Source organism: Diadema antillarum, unplaced genomic scaffold (assembly GCF_040938485.1).
Source record: "Diadema antillarum isolate AM-2024a unplaced genomic scaffold, OU_Dant_1.0 seq00002039_RagTag, whole genome shotgun sequence".
Taxonomy (NCBI): domain Eukaryota; kingdom Metazoa; phylum Echinodermata; class Echinoidea; order Diadematoida; family Diadematidae; genus Diadema; species Diadema antillarum.
In genome coordinates this window covers 68,601-86,451 of record NW_027272691.1, presented here as the reverse complement: position 1 = coordinate 86,451, position 17,851 = coordinate 68,601, and the positions used below count along the sequence as shown (strand labels likewise).

Genomic DNA, 17,851 nt, shown 5'->3' with positions numbered 1-17,851 from the left:
CACGGTTCTCTCCCTACAATACAGTTCATTCAGAAGTTAAGAAGACAAATTTGTCTGGCATGTACCGAAACTCAGTGCTTGACATTTGTATGCTCATCGCCACTTGATTTAGAGTGTTTGCACTTTGTTTTTGTGTTTTTTGTTTGTCTGCAGAGACTCCAACTCTCCCGCTTTCGACGGGAGATCTCCCGCCGAAAGCCCATTTTTGCAGAATCTCCCGTTCTCCCGCTCTTGAGATTTAATTTCTCCCGCTTGAAATGATTTCTCGCTTAATTTCATTGTATGTTGAAACATAAGCCTTAGATAGCACGAGAGAGCATCTAGAACCCTAGACCACAAGGAACTTCGTGCTTGTGATTCGCGCACATCAAGTTGGAGTCTCCCGTTTGCTTGGGGTTTCAGGCGGGAGAATCTCCAGGGCCCCGTTGCAAGAAAGTTGCAATCAATTGCAAATAATTGCTAATTTTGAAACAACCATTCTGATTGGCTCAGGGTCTGCCCTATTAAGAAGACATGCATGCAACAATGATTTTGATTGGCCAGTGACAATCAGTTGCAAGTTGCGTTTAAATGCAGTTTCTAGCAACGGGGCCCTGATCAGAAGGTGCTTGGGGTTGGAGTCTCAGTGTCTGTCACATTGGTAATGATGGTGTTACCTTTTTGATTGTCATCCCTTAGAGTATTTGGCTCTGTGTAGTGTAATGTATACCTTAAGTATACTATTTTAAACTTTATACTGTTCTATTTGACATCACTCTTACCAAAGTCAAATTTCAACATGTACACAGTTTCTTTGAAAGAAACATGTCCGCATGGCCTACTTTTGTACGTGAGCAAAAACATACATTGTCGTGTATGATGAGTGTTGACAATCAAGGTCGCCTAATGGTACATGTGTATCTTTTCTCAAAGGTGCCATCCATGTGAATTCCTTATATCTGTTTTGTATAATGTCTGCACAGTAGCCAGACATTGTGACATAATCACTTCAGTATTCTACGCCATTGTTTGATTCATTTGTGAAAATCAGATCTATGGACACGAAGAAAATTTCTTTCATTTCATGTCAGCCAGTATGTAGCCACTATTCTGGATCTCCAATGTACAGTCTTTGTATGCTTTTGTGTAGCCAAACTACAAAAGTGAAGATAAACTTACTATTGCTGACTTACTATCTCTACAATAATTCCATCTCTAGAATAATCTTATGCAAGGATACAAATGACCTTGCTTACCTCAGATCAGCTGGGACTGAAGAAAATGATTTAACGTGACAAAAAATGATTTTTTTTTTTTTTACTGTCATTCAAAATAACTGTGTGATAGGGAATGTTTGCATGATTGCCACAGTTGTAAAGAAATTAGAAAAATGAAATGCACTGTTTTTCTTTTTTCAAAATGCACATTTGTAATTTTCTTGTTCAGACTTGAACTCTTTAATAAACATGCAAAATTAGAAGAAAACAATGAAAGGAGCAATTTGAAATATGAGTGGTAAACTGTAAACTGCTTGTAGTGTAAATGTAAATTTACTGCGTATGCTACGTACAATGTACGTACTGTCCTGCGAAGAAGCTCTAGTGAACACTTGCACTTCCAATGCTCTGCATTGCTCTAGCAGAGCATCATGCTTCCATTCATTTCATGAGCAAGAATGCTGTGTGCATTCTGTACACATGTACATGTATGTACATTAGGTGAGGATAATTTTTTTTTTTTTTAATAAAACCAGTGCATTGCACTGGAAGCATGATTGTTCAGATCTTACTGCATTTATGACCAAGCTCCCTTGCACATAGAGTGGCAATATCCCTCACATCCCACCCCTATTATGGCTGTACTCCCTCCCTTGAATGTTTCCCCAAGTTTTGAACATCACTTTGCCCCCCCCCCCCCAAAAAAAAAAAAACAAACAACAACAACAAACAAACAAACAAACAAAACAAAACAAAACAAAACAAAACACTTATCATTACAGCCAAAACTTTACAGAGTAACAATATTTGAGTGTGGTATCCCCTCCTGGATTATCAAAATATGTACACTTTATAGCAACTAACAGCATTGCTTCAAGATACCAATGTGTGAAACTGTCATGATTTCATGAAACTAAAAGGCAGATCAATCATTGAGTTTAGTTTAACTCTCGATGCACATACTTGTTACTTTGTGCATTGTATAAACATCCATACCTTCACGACACCAATAGGCTTGCGGGAGAGATGGTAAGTTGTGTAGGCCAGAAACGTCAATATCAGGATGTAGCCCTTATACCTGGATGAGGAAAGGAAAAATGATATTGAAGGTTGAACAAAATCTGCTCTTTTACCAAATCAAATATTACTATCTTTATCACACTCTGACTCACAGTGTGCATCATTACATGAAGTGAGATATTATTGGGTCAATATACCAACCCAGCTGAGCAAAATGTAAACAAAACACATCCTAATATGCCAGACAGATGATCACTTGTTTCTAAGATACCATGTAACAAGTCTACTTTTGATAATTTCATTTTATTACAGTGGTTACACTTGTTTGATAAGCGAAACCATGTAAACACACCTGTATGCTGTATGGTATGCATGATGTACAGTAGCGTGGTATACATGCAATACAAAATAACACACTGAATGACAACAGAGTGCAGTGCAGAATAGTGTACTATAATCACCACCAAGCATGTGTTATGCCATGGTACAGTAATTACCACATCCATAAGACACACTACAGCTTAATATGTATTGTTATCACTAATAATGGAGTTAGGAGGAGTTGGTTTCACTTAATCTTGACCCATTCACACATCCTCCCAGACTTAATCCCACCAGGGATGTAAACAAAGCCCATGTGACCAGGAGGGGAGACCATGTGATAGCCATGTGGACCAACATGGTAACCACAATACTCAAACTGTCCTGTAGAAGCCAATTGTCCATACAGACTGCATTGACTGAAGACAATAGGGGAGACAGGGATGCTCCTGAAAGGGGAAATCTGGGAGTTCCCTTTTGTAATTAACCAGACTAAAGTAGTCTATCTAGTCAGACCCTGCAAAAAAATTTGGGTGACTTCAATAAAATGAAGAGCTTAAAAAAAAAAAAAAAAAAAGAGTGAAGAAGGGAAATGTTTTTTATATACCGGTACTCTAATACACTTGTTTCATTCATCAGTTTTCAACTGCAAAGGGGAAAAAGAAATCATGAAATGAAATATAATGTATACAGTGCATGCTAATAAACAAAATCGCTGGGCACTCTACTGCCTATAGACAGATGCCACATCTTGGACAGGATGATACCTAAGCTCAGCAAATTTAACACCATGAAAAGGGCACAGCACTCGAGAGAGAAGTAACATTATACATATGAGAAGATAGTACAAAAGTGCTTTCTTGTGTACATGTTAATTATGAAAGTTCACATTTCACAGAAAATGGTAGCTCGCAAGCCCTCTGGGCTATACAAGTGGTGGTGGTGGTGGTGGGTGGTGTAAATCTTTGTGTTCTTGCAAGTTAAAAAATATGAATGTATGTGAATTTCAATTCCTATACAATTTCTGCTACCAAATGGTGCTGACTATACAAGAGATACAAATGTGCCACTTGCCGAAAGCCAGGTACCATAATTGTTTTTGTTTGTTTTGTTTTGTTTTGTTTTTTGGCACTGTTTTGTTTTGTTTCACATGGTGTATGTTGGCGCTCTCTAAGGCTATTATATTAGGCATTACCAAGGACATGCTACATGGTCAATGCAATACTTGTATTACAATTTGTACTGGGTACTTTACCACAGGATTTGGTCATGAACATTTCAAAACTATTGTTCTACCAAGCTGTAGTGTAGCTGCACAGCATCTACACTGTAACTTGTACATTGTATACAGTACGATGTACAAATTTTGTATGTGTACAACCACTACTACCAGTACCAACTTAGTACCAAGGCACAACTGTACTGGTGCCCACAACCTGTACTTTATTATCAGCTAGGCAGACATAAATTATCATACAGGGGCTACATTGTAGGCCTACAGATCTATACAGTACAAAACATTGTGGTACCGGTATCACAGTCTTTGTTCAATGTCACATTGGCAATCAATCAACCTGGTGGGGTAGTAGTTGATGAGTTAGCAGTATTCCAAAAGTCACAGAGTGCGTGCTTCAAAATTTTAATGAAATATCTGTTTGCTACAAATGTGGAAAGGATTCATCTAATTGTTCATATCATAGTCCTGCTGGTGCTACATTTGGTCCAGTCTCCACGAGCTATTGTATAAAGCACACTAGGGACTTTTCAATTTCACATCCTGGAGGTGGACTGCGAATGACGTCATTTAAAGGAACAATACGGTACATGCTCAAGCATCACCAGCACATCCAATGCCAGCATGGAGAAAGCGTCTTGTAAAGATTTCACATCCTCCAAGATTTATGGACGGGAATGACGTCATTGCTTGGCGCACCAATAAATAGCCCGCGGGAGGGGACGGGGCCATGACATCATAACAGTATGTTATGAACAGTGTGCACTGAAAATTGAAATGGGTGATAAACACTGCAAACAAAATGAGTGAAGGAAGCCATTTGGAACAGCACTCCAGTCCGAGAACTGCATTTCATCACCCACACCATCGAAAACTACCTAAATGTAATATCACTATCATGACATTACAGACTTATACGAGTCTGCACAAGAGACTACCCCTCTTTGGGTATCAAGCCTTGTATTCAAGTGTGTTCACAGTTAGGTGGTTTTGCAAGCTAGGTGCCCTATAGGCTATAATCAGATTACAGAAAATATCAACAAAGGGGTGAACTTGAGGGTGAAGACACTGACGGGGCTGATCACATGGAGGTAGCATGTTGACACCATGAGGACAATTTGGAGGGAAAGTCAGGAGAGCTGTTAGGTCTTTTTTTTTGCCTAAAGTTGTAATTCTATCCTAAATACGACCTATCCTTGTCTATAAACGATAGACATTCTAGACCCTAATGACGTTAGTAATGTTGGTTGTCCATAAGATTGATGAACAAAAATGTTTGTAATTGTAATAATACTGGTACACTTGGTATGATGGGAGGTTGGGTTTCCGGACACTTAAGTTCGCGCATGAAAACTTACCTATTTTACATAGAATATCAAATATGCACCCCACCCTTTTACCTCAAAGACTTGATATAGACTCCTCATATACCTGGGTACTAGACAACATACTCTGAAAACTGTGTGAGAATTAACCTGCTAAATCGTTGGATTTCCCCTTCGAAGTGACTCCATGTACGCGTCGGGCCAGTCCCACAACGCTTGGTCATACTTGTTGTATAATATTACGTAAAAATAATCAATGAATGTAGGTACATCAGTACAGTAGCACTAGCAGTACAGTGCATTGTGGTGTCACAGAAAATGCAGACTTAAAAGGGGAAAATATCTTTTAACATGTTTGTCAGCACACATGGTGAGCCCAGGGTAGGTGCTGGGGTACTCAGAGCTCCCCCCCCCCCCCCCCTGCCCTGAATGAAGAATGTTCTGCAGTCATTAACACGTAACATTAATAAATTACACATGCCTGCAATAGACTACTGACCTCCTGTCTCTGTTAAACGTGAGTATTGGTAATAAAACGTCGGTATTAATGTAGAATTTATCATATTTACCAAAGGTCTCTGTTCCCACACTTCGGTAGGAGGTCGACTGCAAAGTAGCCAAGAGGGACCCGAGCCATCATTCCACCAGATTGTCATTCGTCGATTGGCCGAAAATGCAAATGTTAGGTTTCGTTATGGATGCGTTAAAACTGATAAGATGGCAGTGTGACTGCCTGTCAGTCTCTATCTCGCCCCTGTCTCACCGACGAGACAGCGGGTGGCCGGCGCGCCTCTTGCTTGGATGGGAAAGTAACTGCAGCTGTCTGTCGCACGAAGGCTACCCTGACGACGTTAGTCGTTAGCCCTGAATTGAACTGGAACGTTGAAGTCAATCCCACGACGTTAGCACCGTATGCATCATTAATCTTACCGTCCGGTACCAAAATATATAAACGAAGACATTATTGCCTGCGATGTGTACTACGAATTGATGTCTGTAGCACAGCCTGTAACAAGTCAAAGCTGGCCGTAGTAGGTGCTATGCAATGCAAATGTGCATGGCCGGTGGATGTTTATGCGATGTACAATAGCGGTTTTTGGTTGCGGTGACAAACCGGTGTGGTGCAGCGCAGCGGCGCGGCGGTCGCTCGCTAGGCCCAATCCATCCACCTACGTGTCAGTCGCGTCCACTTTGTCGTTGTTGATCAGTGCAGTAGATCTATCGCAGATGTCAGACTCAATCTCAAATTTCCGCCGATGCACCTAGTCTTGTGACTAGCGGATCCTTCTTTTAAGACACCCTCAAACGGAATTGACGAACCAAAAAGGATCGCTATTCTTTTTCATAACCTTTTGCGTTCATTCAAGCACTGAAATCATTGGTGCAGCGCCGTCGCACAGTCTCAAGCATGACCTGTACACAGATCGCACGCAGATCGTTCTCTCGATACCTTTGTACGCGTACGCGAGTCGCACGCTATGTCATAGGAGTTGAAGTCGGATCGGATGGGGATCGCTTGTTCTCCCCCCCCCCCCCCCCTATACATATTTGTATAGCATATTGCATTTATACATTTTACAGAACAAATTGCATTGTTGTTTACATATTGACACATATTATAATACAGTAATATATCAGCATGAATTGACAGAACAAAGAGTACTTATACAAAAGGAAATGGGGTGACCCAACTAAAAGTATATTACTAGTATAGTTTGTAAAATTTGTGGGTCAACATGACGAGTATAGGCCTAATATATTCATAATTCTGTATAGTGTTTAAAATATAACATAAAGAGATATTATATACAGACTCCTGAAACATATTTACATAACTTGTACATGTATTTACAACTTGAATGAGAAAGAGAGAGAGAGAACGAGAGAAATAGAGGAAATAAAGTGAGAACCGAACGGGGAAAGAGGGGGAAGAACTTCGACGTGAAAGAAAGAAAGACAGAAAGAAAGAAAGGAAAAAAAGAAAAGAAAGAAAAGAAAGAAAAGAAAGAAAGAAAGAAAGAAAGAAAGAAAGAAAGAAAGAAAAAAAAATAAACAGTGGAATTAAATGAATAGAAATTCCACATAAATAATATACCACGTAAAAATTGATATGAGATTACGTTATACTGTATATTATAAGATAAAAGTGTCCAGATATCTGGTATATAGGATTATAAAGAAAAACTAATGGTAACATCGTAACATATTTGCTCAGAAGACTTAGTTTTAATTTGTATTTGAATGTTTTGAGGCTTGTGGTTTGTTGAACAGAATAGGCTAAAGAATTCCACTATTTTGGTCCAGTAAAGTTGGTTCTATATGGATGGCAGGTGGTAAGAAGAAGACTACCGAGTGCATAGTAATTGTGCACTTGTTCATTCATAACAAAAAGTGACGAAATAACCTGTGGAAATTCAGTCGAGCTGTACATAATGGATCCTAGATTCATAAGACATATTGTATCCTGTATTTTTAGAAATTCATTTTCACAGAAGATATTTTTACTGTATACGAGTGGGTATACCTCTACCTGGATCTACGGTGTGTTCCCTTCACAGTCCCCTCCCCCTCCCCCAAAATCCAATAATAATAATGAAATAAAAAAAGATGCGTAGACCCTCCTAATTACTGCACACTTAAATAATCAAGTACGTGTACAATCATGGAACATACAACCATACAAACGACAATAATGATCAGGGGCGGATCCAGGAATTCCATAAAGGGGGGGGGGTTGCAAAAAAAAAAAATCCGGTGCCACTTCCGGGTTGAATTATCACTGTAGACATTATCACTGTCCTATCTGTGAGCATATCTCGAAATTCAGACCACACTTTTGTTTTGGGGTTTGGTTGTTGTTGTTTTTTTGCATGTTCTGGCCAGTACTCCTGCAAAGTGAACATGCACATTCAAAATATAGGCCAACATAATTTTCTGTTACAATACATTGAAGAGGAAAACAACTTCTAGTAACACATGTACTACAAACATTCAAGTGACTTCCAATGGTCATATAGATCGCCATATCAATATGTCAACTCGAGCAGTCAGAGCAGGTCTAGGAGATAACTTCACTTAACGCATGAACATAATTATAATTGTATTATTAACAATACATTTTTGCTGCTTCAGACAACCTGATCACACTACACTCAAAGCAAGGGCGGATCCAGAAATTCTGTAAAGAGGGGTGTGCTCAAAACATTAAAGAAGGCGCACGCACCCTCCCACATTTTGTCTTTTTATTTCTTTTGTTTCAATAAAAAAAGGGGGAGGCGCCAGGTGCGGTCCTCACTGATCCGCCACTGCATAGGGATACGTTTCTGAATAGGGAGATTTATCTATCATGGGGTCGATGGGCGCCAGCTGACAAACTAAGGGGAATCCCGGAAAAGAAAGGATAAAAGCAAAAGCAAGAGAGAGAGAAAAAAAAACCAAAAAACCAAAAACAAAAACAAAACGGTCCAGACGAAATTGGAAAAGAATAAGGAAGATATATATTACTTTTTTTTATTTACATATTTTCGGAAAACATTTCTTGACCAGTCCTACAATGAATATTCAAATGAGCGAGTTGGTAATGTCATGGCCATACATTTTTCATGTATGCTATACGGTATATGAACTTTTAGGGGAAATGCTTTTACCTATCAAATACATGTAAAAACCATGTTCCCATATCAGGGAGATTTTGTTATTACTATTTTGGGTGGTTTTAAGGCAATTTTCTAATAGTTGAAATATGAGATTTTTTGCAATTTCTGTATAAGAAAGGAACGGAAAGCTGTGAGAGCCCGACATCATCAACTTTGCTGATTTGAATATTCAGAATGACTGGTTAAAAGTGTTTTCAAGAAGAAAAAAAAAAGAGAAATTTCAGAATTTTATAACTTCCTTATTTCTCATCCGATTTTGATCATTATTCTTTGCACTGTTCGGCAGGTTGTTTTTTTTTCTCTCTCTCTATCTATCTCATGCGAATTGATGAAATTTCGGCGTGGATTTGTATTCTTTAATTGAAAGTTGTGAGGCGATGGCATCGTTATTTGTTCTCTCATCCTTTCAATATTTACATCAACTTTTCAAGAACTTTTGTGAATATCAGCAAAATTTCCAATAATACAAAACGTCCCTATACGGAGTTTGATTTGATCAAATTACACTGCTGGGCTTTTAGAATCTTATACTCTGTGTTATAATGAATCATTCAGTGTATTTTGCAAATTCGCATATTATTGGTTCTCATACAAAATTAATGGATAAGTCTCTAGAAAGAGAAGTCGCACACACATCTATCGAAAAATAATAGCTCTTGTCTATTTTATCCTATAGATCCTTATCGTTTGGTGGTACAGTTTGATTTGAAGAGTTTGTTCGCAAAAACCGATAAGTCCATATTTGCCAAATGGAGATATTTGCGATTAAAGGTCAAGAAAAATAAAAAGAATAATAAGAAAATTTTTGCTTCTTTTGACCATAGCTTCAAAAATGTACCTTTTTATGTAGTGACCAATATATCATTTAAAAGGTATTATTTTGTACTTTATTACAGAGACCGTACTTCAAAATCTTCAAAAATGGACTTATCGGTTTTTGCAAACAAACTCTTCATTTATTATTTATATTGGCCTACCGTTAAGAGTCACTGGAAGATGTTTAATGATGTGTGTGCTGCTAATTTTTACAGTCTAAAATGAAATGGCAAATCTAATATCAATGTTGTCACTCCTACAACCTTTCGTAAACGACCAAATGATCCCTGAAAATTGGAAATTCAAGACAAAAAAGAATGAATCCATTATTATACCACCATTTTTTTAAAGCCTAACTGTATAAATCCGACAGTCTGAGTGATTGACAGCTGTGGGCCGAACAAAAGGGTTCGAGGAGTGACGACATTTAATGTTGATTCTCCATTGTTTAGAGTGTAGGTATACTGTTTGACATAACACGTTTCCTCTATTTTGCAACATTTCACATTTGGCCTTTCCTCATATAAATATACTCAGTCATACTGTGCATTCCAGGAATACCCAATCCTATAGCAAGTGAGGTGTCATTTTAAAGAAAATTAATCAGGCTTTCATAATATGATGCCATATTTTGTGAAGATAATGTGGGTATAAGAGACATCTTATTATGACATATCAATTTTTAATTGCAGAACTTATTTTGAGGGGTTTCATAACATTGAACCTCTTAGGTAGAACTATGGAGGTTCAAGAAAATGAAGTCACAACCGTCTTATTTCCTTTGAGATGTTTGATGCCGCCGCTCAAAAATATTTGAAGCATGTGGACATCACAACACCGCTGTCTGCTTGAAAAAGAAAAAAAAAAAACATTTCAGTACTCTCTAAAAAAAATCGAGTGAAAATTTTCACTCTAAAAAGAGTGAATACAAAAAAGAGTGAATTTCGAGTGAAATTGGAGTGAATTTTGAGTGAAAATGTTTATTTTCACTCATTTTGGAGTGACGTCAGGGATCACTCCTAAATCTTCGAGTGATCCCTGACGTCACTCCAAAATGAGTGAAAATGAGCATTTTCACTCAAAATTCACTCCAATTTCACTCTAAATTCACTCTTTTTTGTATTCACTCTTATTTTTAGAGTGAAAATTTTCACTCGATTTTTTTTTAGAGAGTATACAGTACACGCAAAACAAAACAAACATGTAAGGCGTTCGCACAGACACAAACAGTTTGCATGCACAATGCAGCACAATGTGTACTTGTGTTGTGTGTGTGTCGCGCTGACAAAACCAAGAAATCTGCCTAATGATTTTAATGCATAAGTAATAGAGGATATCTGCAGTGTGACTGAAGGTAAAAATCGTACATTGTACATGTATATGCATTTTTGGCAAACTGACGAATACGCAAACTTGTGTACACGCTCTTACACAATATAAAAAAATTCTTTAATATTGCATCAATATAATGTTTTTGGTGTACTTCATCGTTCTTTATGAAATAAAAAGTATACCTTCGCCGTCCATTTTTATTTATTCACTTATTTATTTATTCATTTATTTATTTATTCATTCATTCAAAAAGAATGTAGAGGGATTTATTCTTTGAAGCCGTCCAGCCCTTGCCTCATCCAGAACATGTATACACTCACCTAGATTTTTTTTTCTATATAGGTGATACTCAAGTCAGCCTACTATAGAAAACCGTCCATTTGTGAAGTGATATATCTAACAAAATTGTTAATGTAGCAGCACACACCTGATTCTTTATGTGATCTGGAGGGAGCGTAGTCATCGGCGAAGGTGTGGATTTAGTATGAATTTACCACACACAAAAAAATCAACCATTGACTGTATTAGTTTTGATTAAGGAAAAAGAAGACGCATCCAAAAAAAACAGCTGTTTATTCCAAGAAAACAGCTTTTCACTTCTTTAAAATTTTGACGTTTTGAAGTTTTGCGAGAAATTATGTTATGATCACAAGCCACCAGTCGAGGATGCATCGCTGCGATATCAAAAGTTTCATCCACTGAATTTTATGCATTATGTACGCCTATAGTTACAGAGACAGTCAATTGGTTCTCTAACACTTCTTTAGCAGTCGGGTATATAGGATCATTTGAATTTAAATTGAATCGAATGTCTTATTGTCCACATTTGAGTACACACAGATAACAATAATTAAATTCAAAGAACAACATGATAATATGCGTGACACGTTACCCCCCCCCCCCCCCCCCAAAAAAAAAAAAAAAAAATCAGACAAAAATATTAGGAATTCGATCTTAATACTTAACTAGGGGAGCGATGAAAAAAGGGGAAATCTTACATCCTGTATATCTATCTTCTAGCTAGAAATAGGAAAAGCCTTGTAATTATTACGACGTAATCATGAGAGACCTAAACTTAATCCATTCATCGTTCTTATTATTTTCTCCTTGTAGTCCCCCCCCCCCCCCCTATATCTATAATGATTGTATTATCAATGCAACACCCTGTATGTAATGTGGACATAGATGGCGCTGTTCATCCTGTCAGTCTCGTGGGCGGCCTGATCTTTGCCGAGTGTTGGTCTCGTGAGGACCCTTTTTGTATGGTGTTTGTTTGTTTGTTTGTTTGTTTGTTTGTTTGTTTGTTTGTTTGTTTGTTTGTTTTATTTCCGTCATAACATACATACAGATATAAAAGACAACATATAAGGTACAAGGAAAATTATACATCATGCCTCAAATGAAACATACATAGTTTTAGCAAATGAATAGTGTAACACATCGATATACAACAAGAATAAGAATGTAGGATTATAGAAAGAAAACGGCTGGATAGCCCATAATCAGCTGCACTTTTCTGGTACCGCTGGTCTTCCATGGGGACCAGTCATAAAGAGGTACTCTCTAAAAAAAATCGAGTGAAAATATTCACTCTTGATAGAGTGAATACAAAAAAGAGTGAATTTAGAGTGAAATTGGAGTGAATTTGAGTGAAAATGTTCATTTTCACTCATTTTGGAGTGACCTCAGGGATCACTCGAAGATTTTGGAGTGATCCCTGAGGTCACTCCAAAACGAGTGAAAATGAACATTTTCACTCGAAATTCACTCCAATTTTACTCTAAATTCACTCTTTTTTGTATTCACTCTTTTAAGAGTGAATATTTTCACTCGATTGTTTTTAGAGAGATATGGAAAAGAAAGAAAAAAAGAGAAGATTACATAAATACAAAAGTACAATCTCATGAAATATTAATTTATAATGCAATATCATACAAAATCTCAAGGCAAAATACGCTTTCTTGAAAAGTGTAGATATACATTTCTTGCATGTGTGTCAGAAAAAAATGTATAATTTGATATATCTAAATAAAGTTGGTCTTGTGAGCCGTTTTTGCCTAGAGTCGGGGAGACGCTTTTGCGTAGTGTCGGTCACTTGAGCTTTTTCTTTTTTGTTTGCTTTGTTTTGACTTGTTTTTAGTAGTCTGTGTCCCGTTGGTCGTTGAACGTGGTCTTTGTTTATGCGTTAATAGCAGTGCCGGTCTCATGAACCTTTTTTATTCATTTTTTATTTTTTGCCTAGTGTCGAACTCATGCATGGGCTGTTGTTACAGTATGACTCGTGAGCGGTATAACTCGTGGGCTGTATGACCCATGGACCTATTCATATCGGTCTCGTGGGCCGTACGACTCGTGGGTATCGGTCTCGTAGGATGACCCCGTATAATTTTGGTTCACTGCTTGGGAAAGAATCGCCATTGTACTGAGTTTCCCCGAAACATTCCTCTGTTTTGTACATAATATGATTTACGCCTATACCACGCATCATAAGCTATTAACTCAATGAATAGGCCTTTGTATTTCGGAAAATGTTGAGTCGTATCCTAAAAGGAAGTATGATTTGGGTCAGTCGTCTGGGTCTTATACTCCACCACCCCACCCAATGTGGAGTATTATCGTTTGTTTGTTTGTTGTGCTTGTAACAGACAGAGAGATGGTGCAAATTGCACTTGCGCTACCCGCCTCTCTTTTACAATTTCGGGCTCGTAGACACTCTATCTCTCTTGTTACTATTTATCGTCTTTCTCCTCGCATGTGGTAGTCTCTTACATACGGTCACACGGGTAAAAGAGAGGAGAAGTTGCATCTATAAACAAATATTTACTCTCATTCTCCCCATATCTTTTGCTGGGTGCTGTTCGTTATTCCGAAGGTTCATTATGCAGGTTTATCCGAAACACACAAATTCCCTATACCTATAGAGGTTCATTAATCCGAAAATAAAAATCGTTAATCCGAACATTAAAGTGGCGTTATTCCGAAGGTTCGCTATTCCGAAGATTAAATCCGAAAGTAGTCTAATCCGAAAATGAAATTCGGAATAACGAACCTTCGGAATAAGGAATCTTCAGACTGAAGAGCCTTCAGAATAACGAACCTTCGGAATAACGAGCTGTAACCGTACTGTTATAGGCGTGGTCAGCCGGCTCAAGATCACACGTTTCGCTGGCGGCAAGCTATAAGCGGGCTTGTTGCGTGTATGGATTTTCAAACATCGCGCAATAATTTTCTGCAGGTGGACAAGGATTTAGGCTAGTTTCGCGTGCGTCCAGCGGCCTGCTGGACGCGAAGGTAAGGCCGTGTCACACCTTTCCGGGCAAGCCTTGCGTGCGACTTGCGAAGAATAATTTTGACTACCCGGAGGTCCCCGTATGATCCGCACATAATATGCCAGTACGTACCTAGCACGTATCTCAACCGTAGTCACCAGGAGGTGCGCACGAATTTTTTTTTTCAACCCACAACCATGTTTAGGCACTGTCACACCTTTCCGGGCAGCGGCTACTCGGGCTTGTTGCGTCTACGTAGGGATTTTTCAGCATACGGGACCATTTCTGAGGGCGGACAAGGATTTTGGCGAGTCAGTGCATGTGTCTTACTTGCTGGACGCGTTCTACTTAAATTTTACTCGCGAATATACTGTGTGACCTTTGTACCAGTCGCGTGGCGGCTGACAACTCAGTGAAGGAATTCCTCTGAAGGAATGACAGAAATCCCACAGAATGTCATCTTGGCTGCATACGGGACATCTCCGTGCACCCCCGCGACTCACCCAGAAAAATTTTAGTCATTCTCAAAACTTGGCCGCAGTTAAATCGGACTTGCGTGCGCACCTCCCGGCAACTAAACGCGAGAAACGTGCTGGGTACTGTCAGGTGCGGACCAACTGCGGAGAGATCCGGTAGCAAATTCGTTTCCCCGAAAGTCAACCCGCAAAAACTTCCCCTGATACAGTATAACAAGGCCTTGAGCACGCTCAAAACTTGTTCCGAGTGAGTTATGGGCGTTCACTCGCAGAGGTACACGCAGAACACCAGTTATATGAGACCCTTACCAGCAGCACCTCGCAGGCAGCTTCAACGCAGGTACATCTCAGTGTCATTTTCTGTGTCTAGTAGGTAAGAAACAGGTGCGAAACTCGCAAACATTCGCCAGCGGAAAATTCTCCAGCGTGCGGAAAATCCCTCCTCGCAACAAGCCCGGTTAGCTTGCAGGGATGGTGTGACACGGCCTTCATGGACGTTACATACGGGCGCTGCCGCAGCGAAGTACCTTGTTACAACTGCGTGTTACCTGCGCATGAGTTGCCTGCGAGGTGCGGCCGTCTACGAGCCTCTCTATAATAGACTGGTGTTCTGCGTGCACCTCTGCGGGGAAACTCCGCGTTAGGTTTCGACCATGCGCTCAAGGGCATGCCACACCTTTTATTAAGATCACTTTGTTTTACTTTATTTTTGGAATAAAAGTATATCGGCCATTTCAAAATCGATTTTCCTCAAATAAGCTTTTAATTCCTTTTTATTGTATGTTCTATATTTTTCCGTTTTTTCCATAATTATATTGGATATATAATTATGATTATATTGGATGGATTTAATGCAATTTATTGGTAGTCAATTTCGGTAGATTCGTATAATTGAACGAATGATTAGAGTTATTTTCTGTGTTTCTTAGGTTAAAATGTAACTATGCTGATATAAGTTCATTTTTTTTTGTTTTTTTTTTCTTTTCGTCCTGAAACAGCTGTTAATGCATTATGTTTGTGTGTAAATGTACTTGTATACATGTATATATTTTGCATGTAACTGGCAATTGTGGTGTGATGGACCGGGTCCACTGTATTTCTTTCCTTGTACTTACCTGCCTGTGGGCAGGTAGTATCCTATACGATTGTTTATCACATGCTTTCATTAAAGGAAATAAAGTATGATATTGTACAATGTATTTTATAAAGCGATTTCTAAGTACATGTATCTTGCAAAAAAAAAAATAATAAAATTAGCTGACTCCCCACCTGAACCAAAAGGCCTACAACCGTCCCTTTTTATTATCATCCCTTTAATTTGCCTGCGGGTAAATAGGACTTGCGTGCGCAACTCCTGTATACGGGCGAGATGCGTGCCTTAGGTAGGCCTATATGCTGTCAGGTACGGGCCATCTGCGGAGACCTCTGGTAGCAAAATTGTTCTTCGCAAGTCACATGCAAGGCTTGCATGGAAAGTTGTGACAGGGCCTTTAGATCGCGAAATTCACTCCCAAAATAAACTTTAAGAGAAATTTTCTCTACTACTTATAGAACGATATAAAAATGACATCAATCCGATAAGAACCAGCAGGGCATAACATTTTTCTCGAAATTTCATATTTGTTCGGAAAACATTTCCTGACCAGTTCTTATGAATATTCAAACGAGAGAGGTGATGATGTCAAACCCTCACAATTTTTCATGTAGGCCTATATACCAATATGTTATTTTTATATTAAATTCAGAAAATTATAATTACGCCGTATACGTAACTTATAATTGAGTATATGAATATAAGAACGACCCAAGTCCAATTTTTGGCCAAATTTAGTTTGACTTGGGAAATTGTATAGCTTATGCATGGACTCATCTTGTGTGTAAATGATAAATCCTAATTACCCCCAGAAGTGCCTGAAATGAATGAGTTAAATCTTATATTAATGTAAGAATGAAGGACTTGGGTCATTCTTACATTCATATAATAGCGCCCTCTCTCATCCTTCTCCCATCTCTATAGCAGAATATCATGTATATGAATCAAAGAACGACCCAAGTCCATATGAATCAAAGAACGACCCAAGTCCACCACACAAAATGGCCGCTCCACAATTAATGTAAATGTTAATTGTCATAATAATATATGTTCTAATTTGTATATACAATGTTGCCTTCCCATCACAGTTGAATAGAACATTATTGGACAAATAAAAAAGATATGAAGTTTTTTTTAGTTTATTCCAAATGATCTTCAATGGACTTGGGTCGTTCTTATATTCATATACTCAATTACTATATTACGCATTTCATGATTGTTTATTACGCCTTGTTTTGTTTTGTTTTGCCCCTCCATTATACCTACATAAGTAAAATACCCATGTTCTACTCTGTTTGTTTGAAATTTGGATTTTGCCAATGAAACAAAGTATTGTAGCGAATTTTGGCCTTACGGGGTTGATTGTAGGCTCGTTTTCACAAAAATATATCGTGATCTTGCACATTACCATCACACCCTCACTCTGCACTCCGCACATCACTAACCATAAACATCCATCACAAACATCGCACAGCAGACAATCAGCGACAGTGCTTACAACTACAAAGTTGACATCAAAGACTGAGTCATGGAGAATAACATACCGTTACTGTGTGTTTATTAAGCAGAGCCTGTGCAGTCGTCCTCCGAGAAGGCGGTATTACAAGCAAAGATACAAGCAATGTGTGCGATAGCAAGCCAAGCCACCAGAAAGTTTGGAAAACATATCTCCCAAACAGCTCTATCTACACCCCAGGGCAGAGCCCTTCTCCCTACAGCTCTGTGGCTATCTACTTTCACTATCTACTACTCTAACTCTAACTCTCCAACTATCTATCTCTCTCTTCCCTCTCCGAGCAGGGTCCTTTTATACCTCTTGCACTTAGACCTTTGTACCCGCTGCGTGTGTCCCTTGACATCGTCTATACCCCGTACACACTTTCGTGTGCACACACACTGCACACCCTGGGTTGGTCCATTATCTTGAAAGGGGTGTCTCTATACCAATTTTGTCACATTACCCCCAACCAAGTTTGAAACGTCCCTGTTTCAAAGAAATACAAAAATTATTAAAGACAAAATTGAGAACGTTATACGCAACAAAACGGAAGAAAACAAAAGGCTATTTACGTCTCCTTTCTTCCGCACTTCTTATCTGTAAAATGATCAGTAC

The 17,851-nt window shown here is 38.7% G+C and overlaps 1 protein-coding gene across 1 annotated transcript in view; it reads right to left on the bottom strand.

Moving 5' to 3' along the window:
- LOC139713729 (glucose-6-phosphate exchanger SLC37A2-like) overlaps positions 1-6,479 on the bottom strand; it is a 42,451-nt gene extending 35,972 nt beyond the window's left edge. The window contains exons 1-2 of the mRNA XM_071625434.1: positions 5,666-6,479; positions 2,193-2,274 (exon numbers count right to left, since the gene is read on the bottom strand). Of these exons, the coding sequence (XP_071481535.1) occupies positions 2,193-2,274; positions 5,666-5,736 (153 nt within the window). The 5' untranslated portion in view covers positions 5,737-6,479. The remainder of the gene's footprint in view (positions 1-2,192; positions 2,275-5,665) is intronic.
- Positions 6,480-17,851: the final 11,372 nt, after the last annotated feature.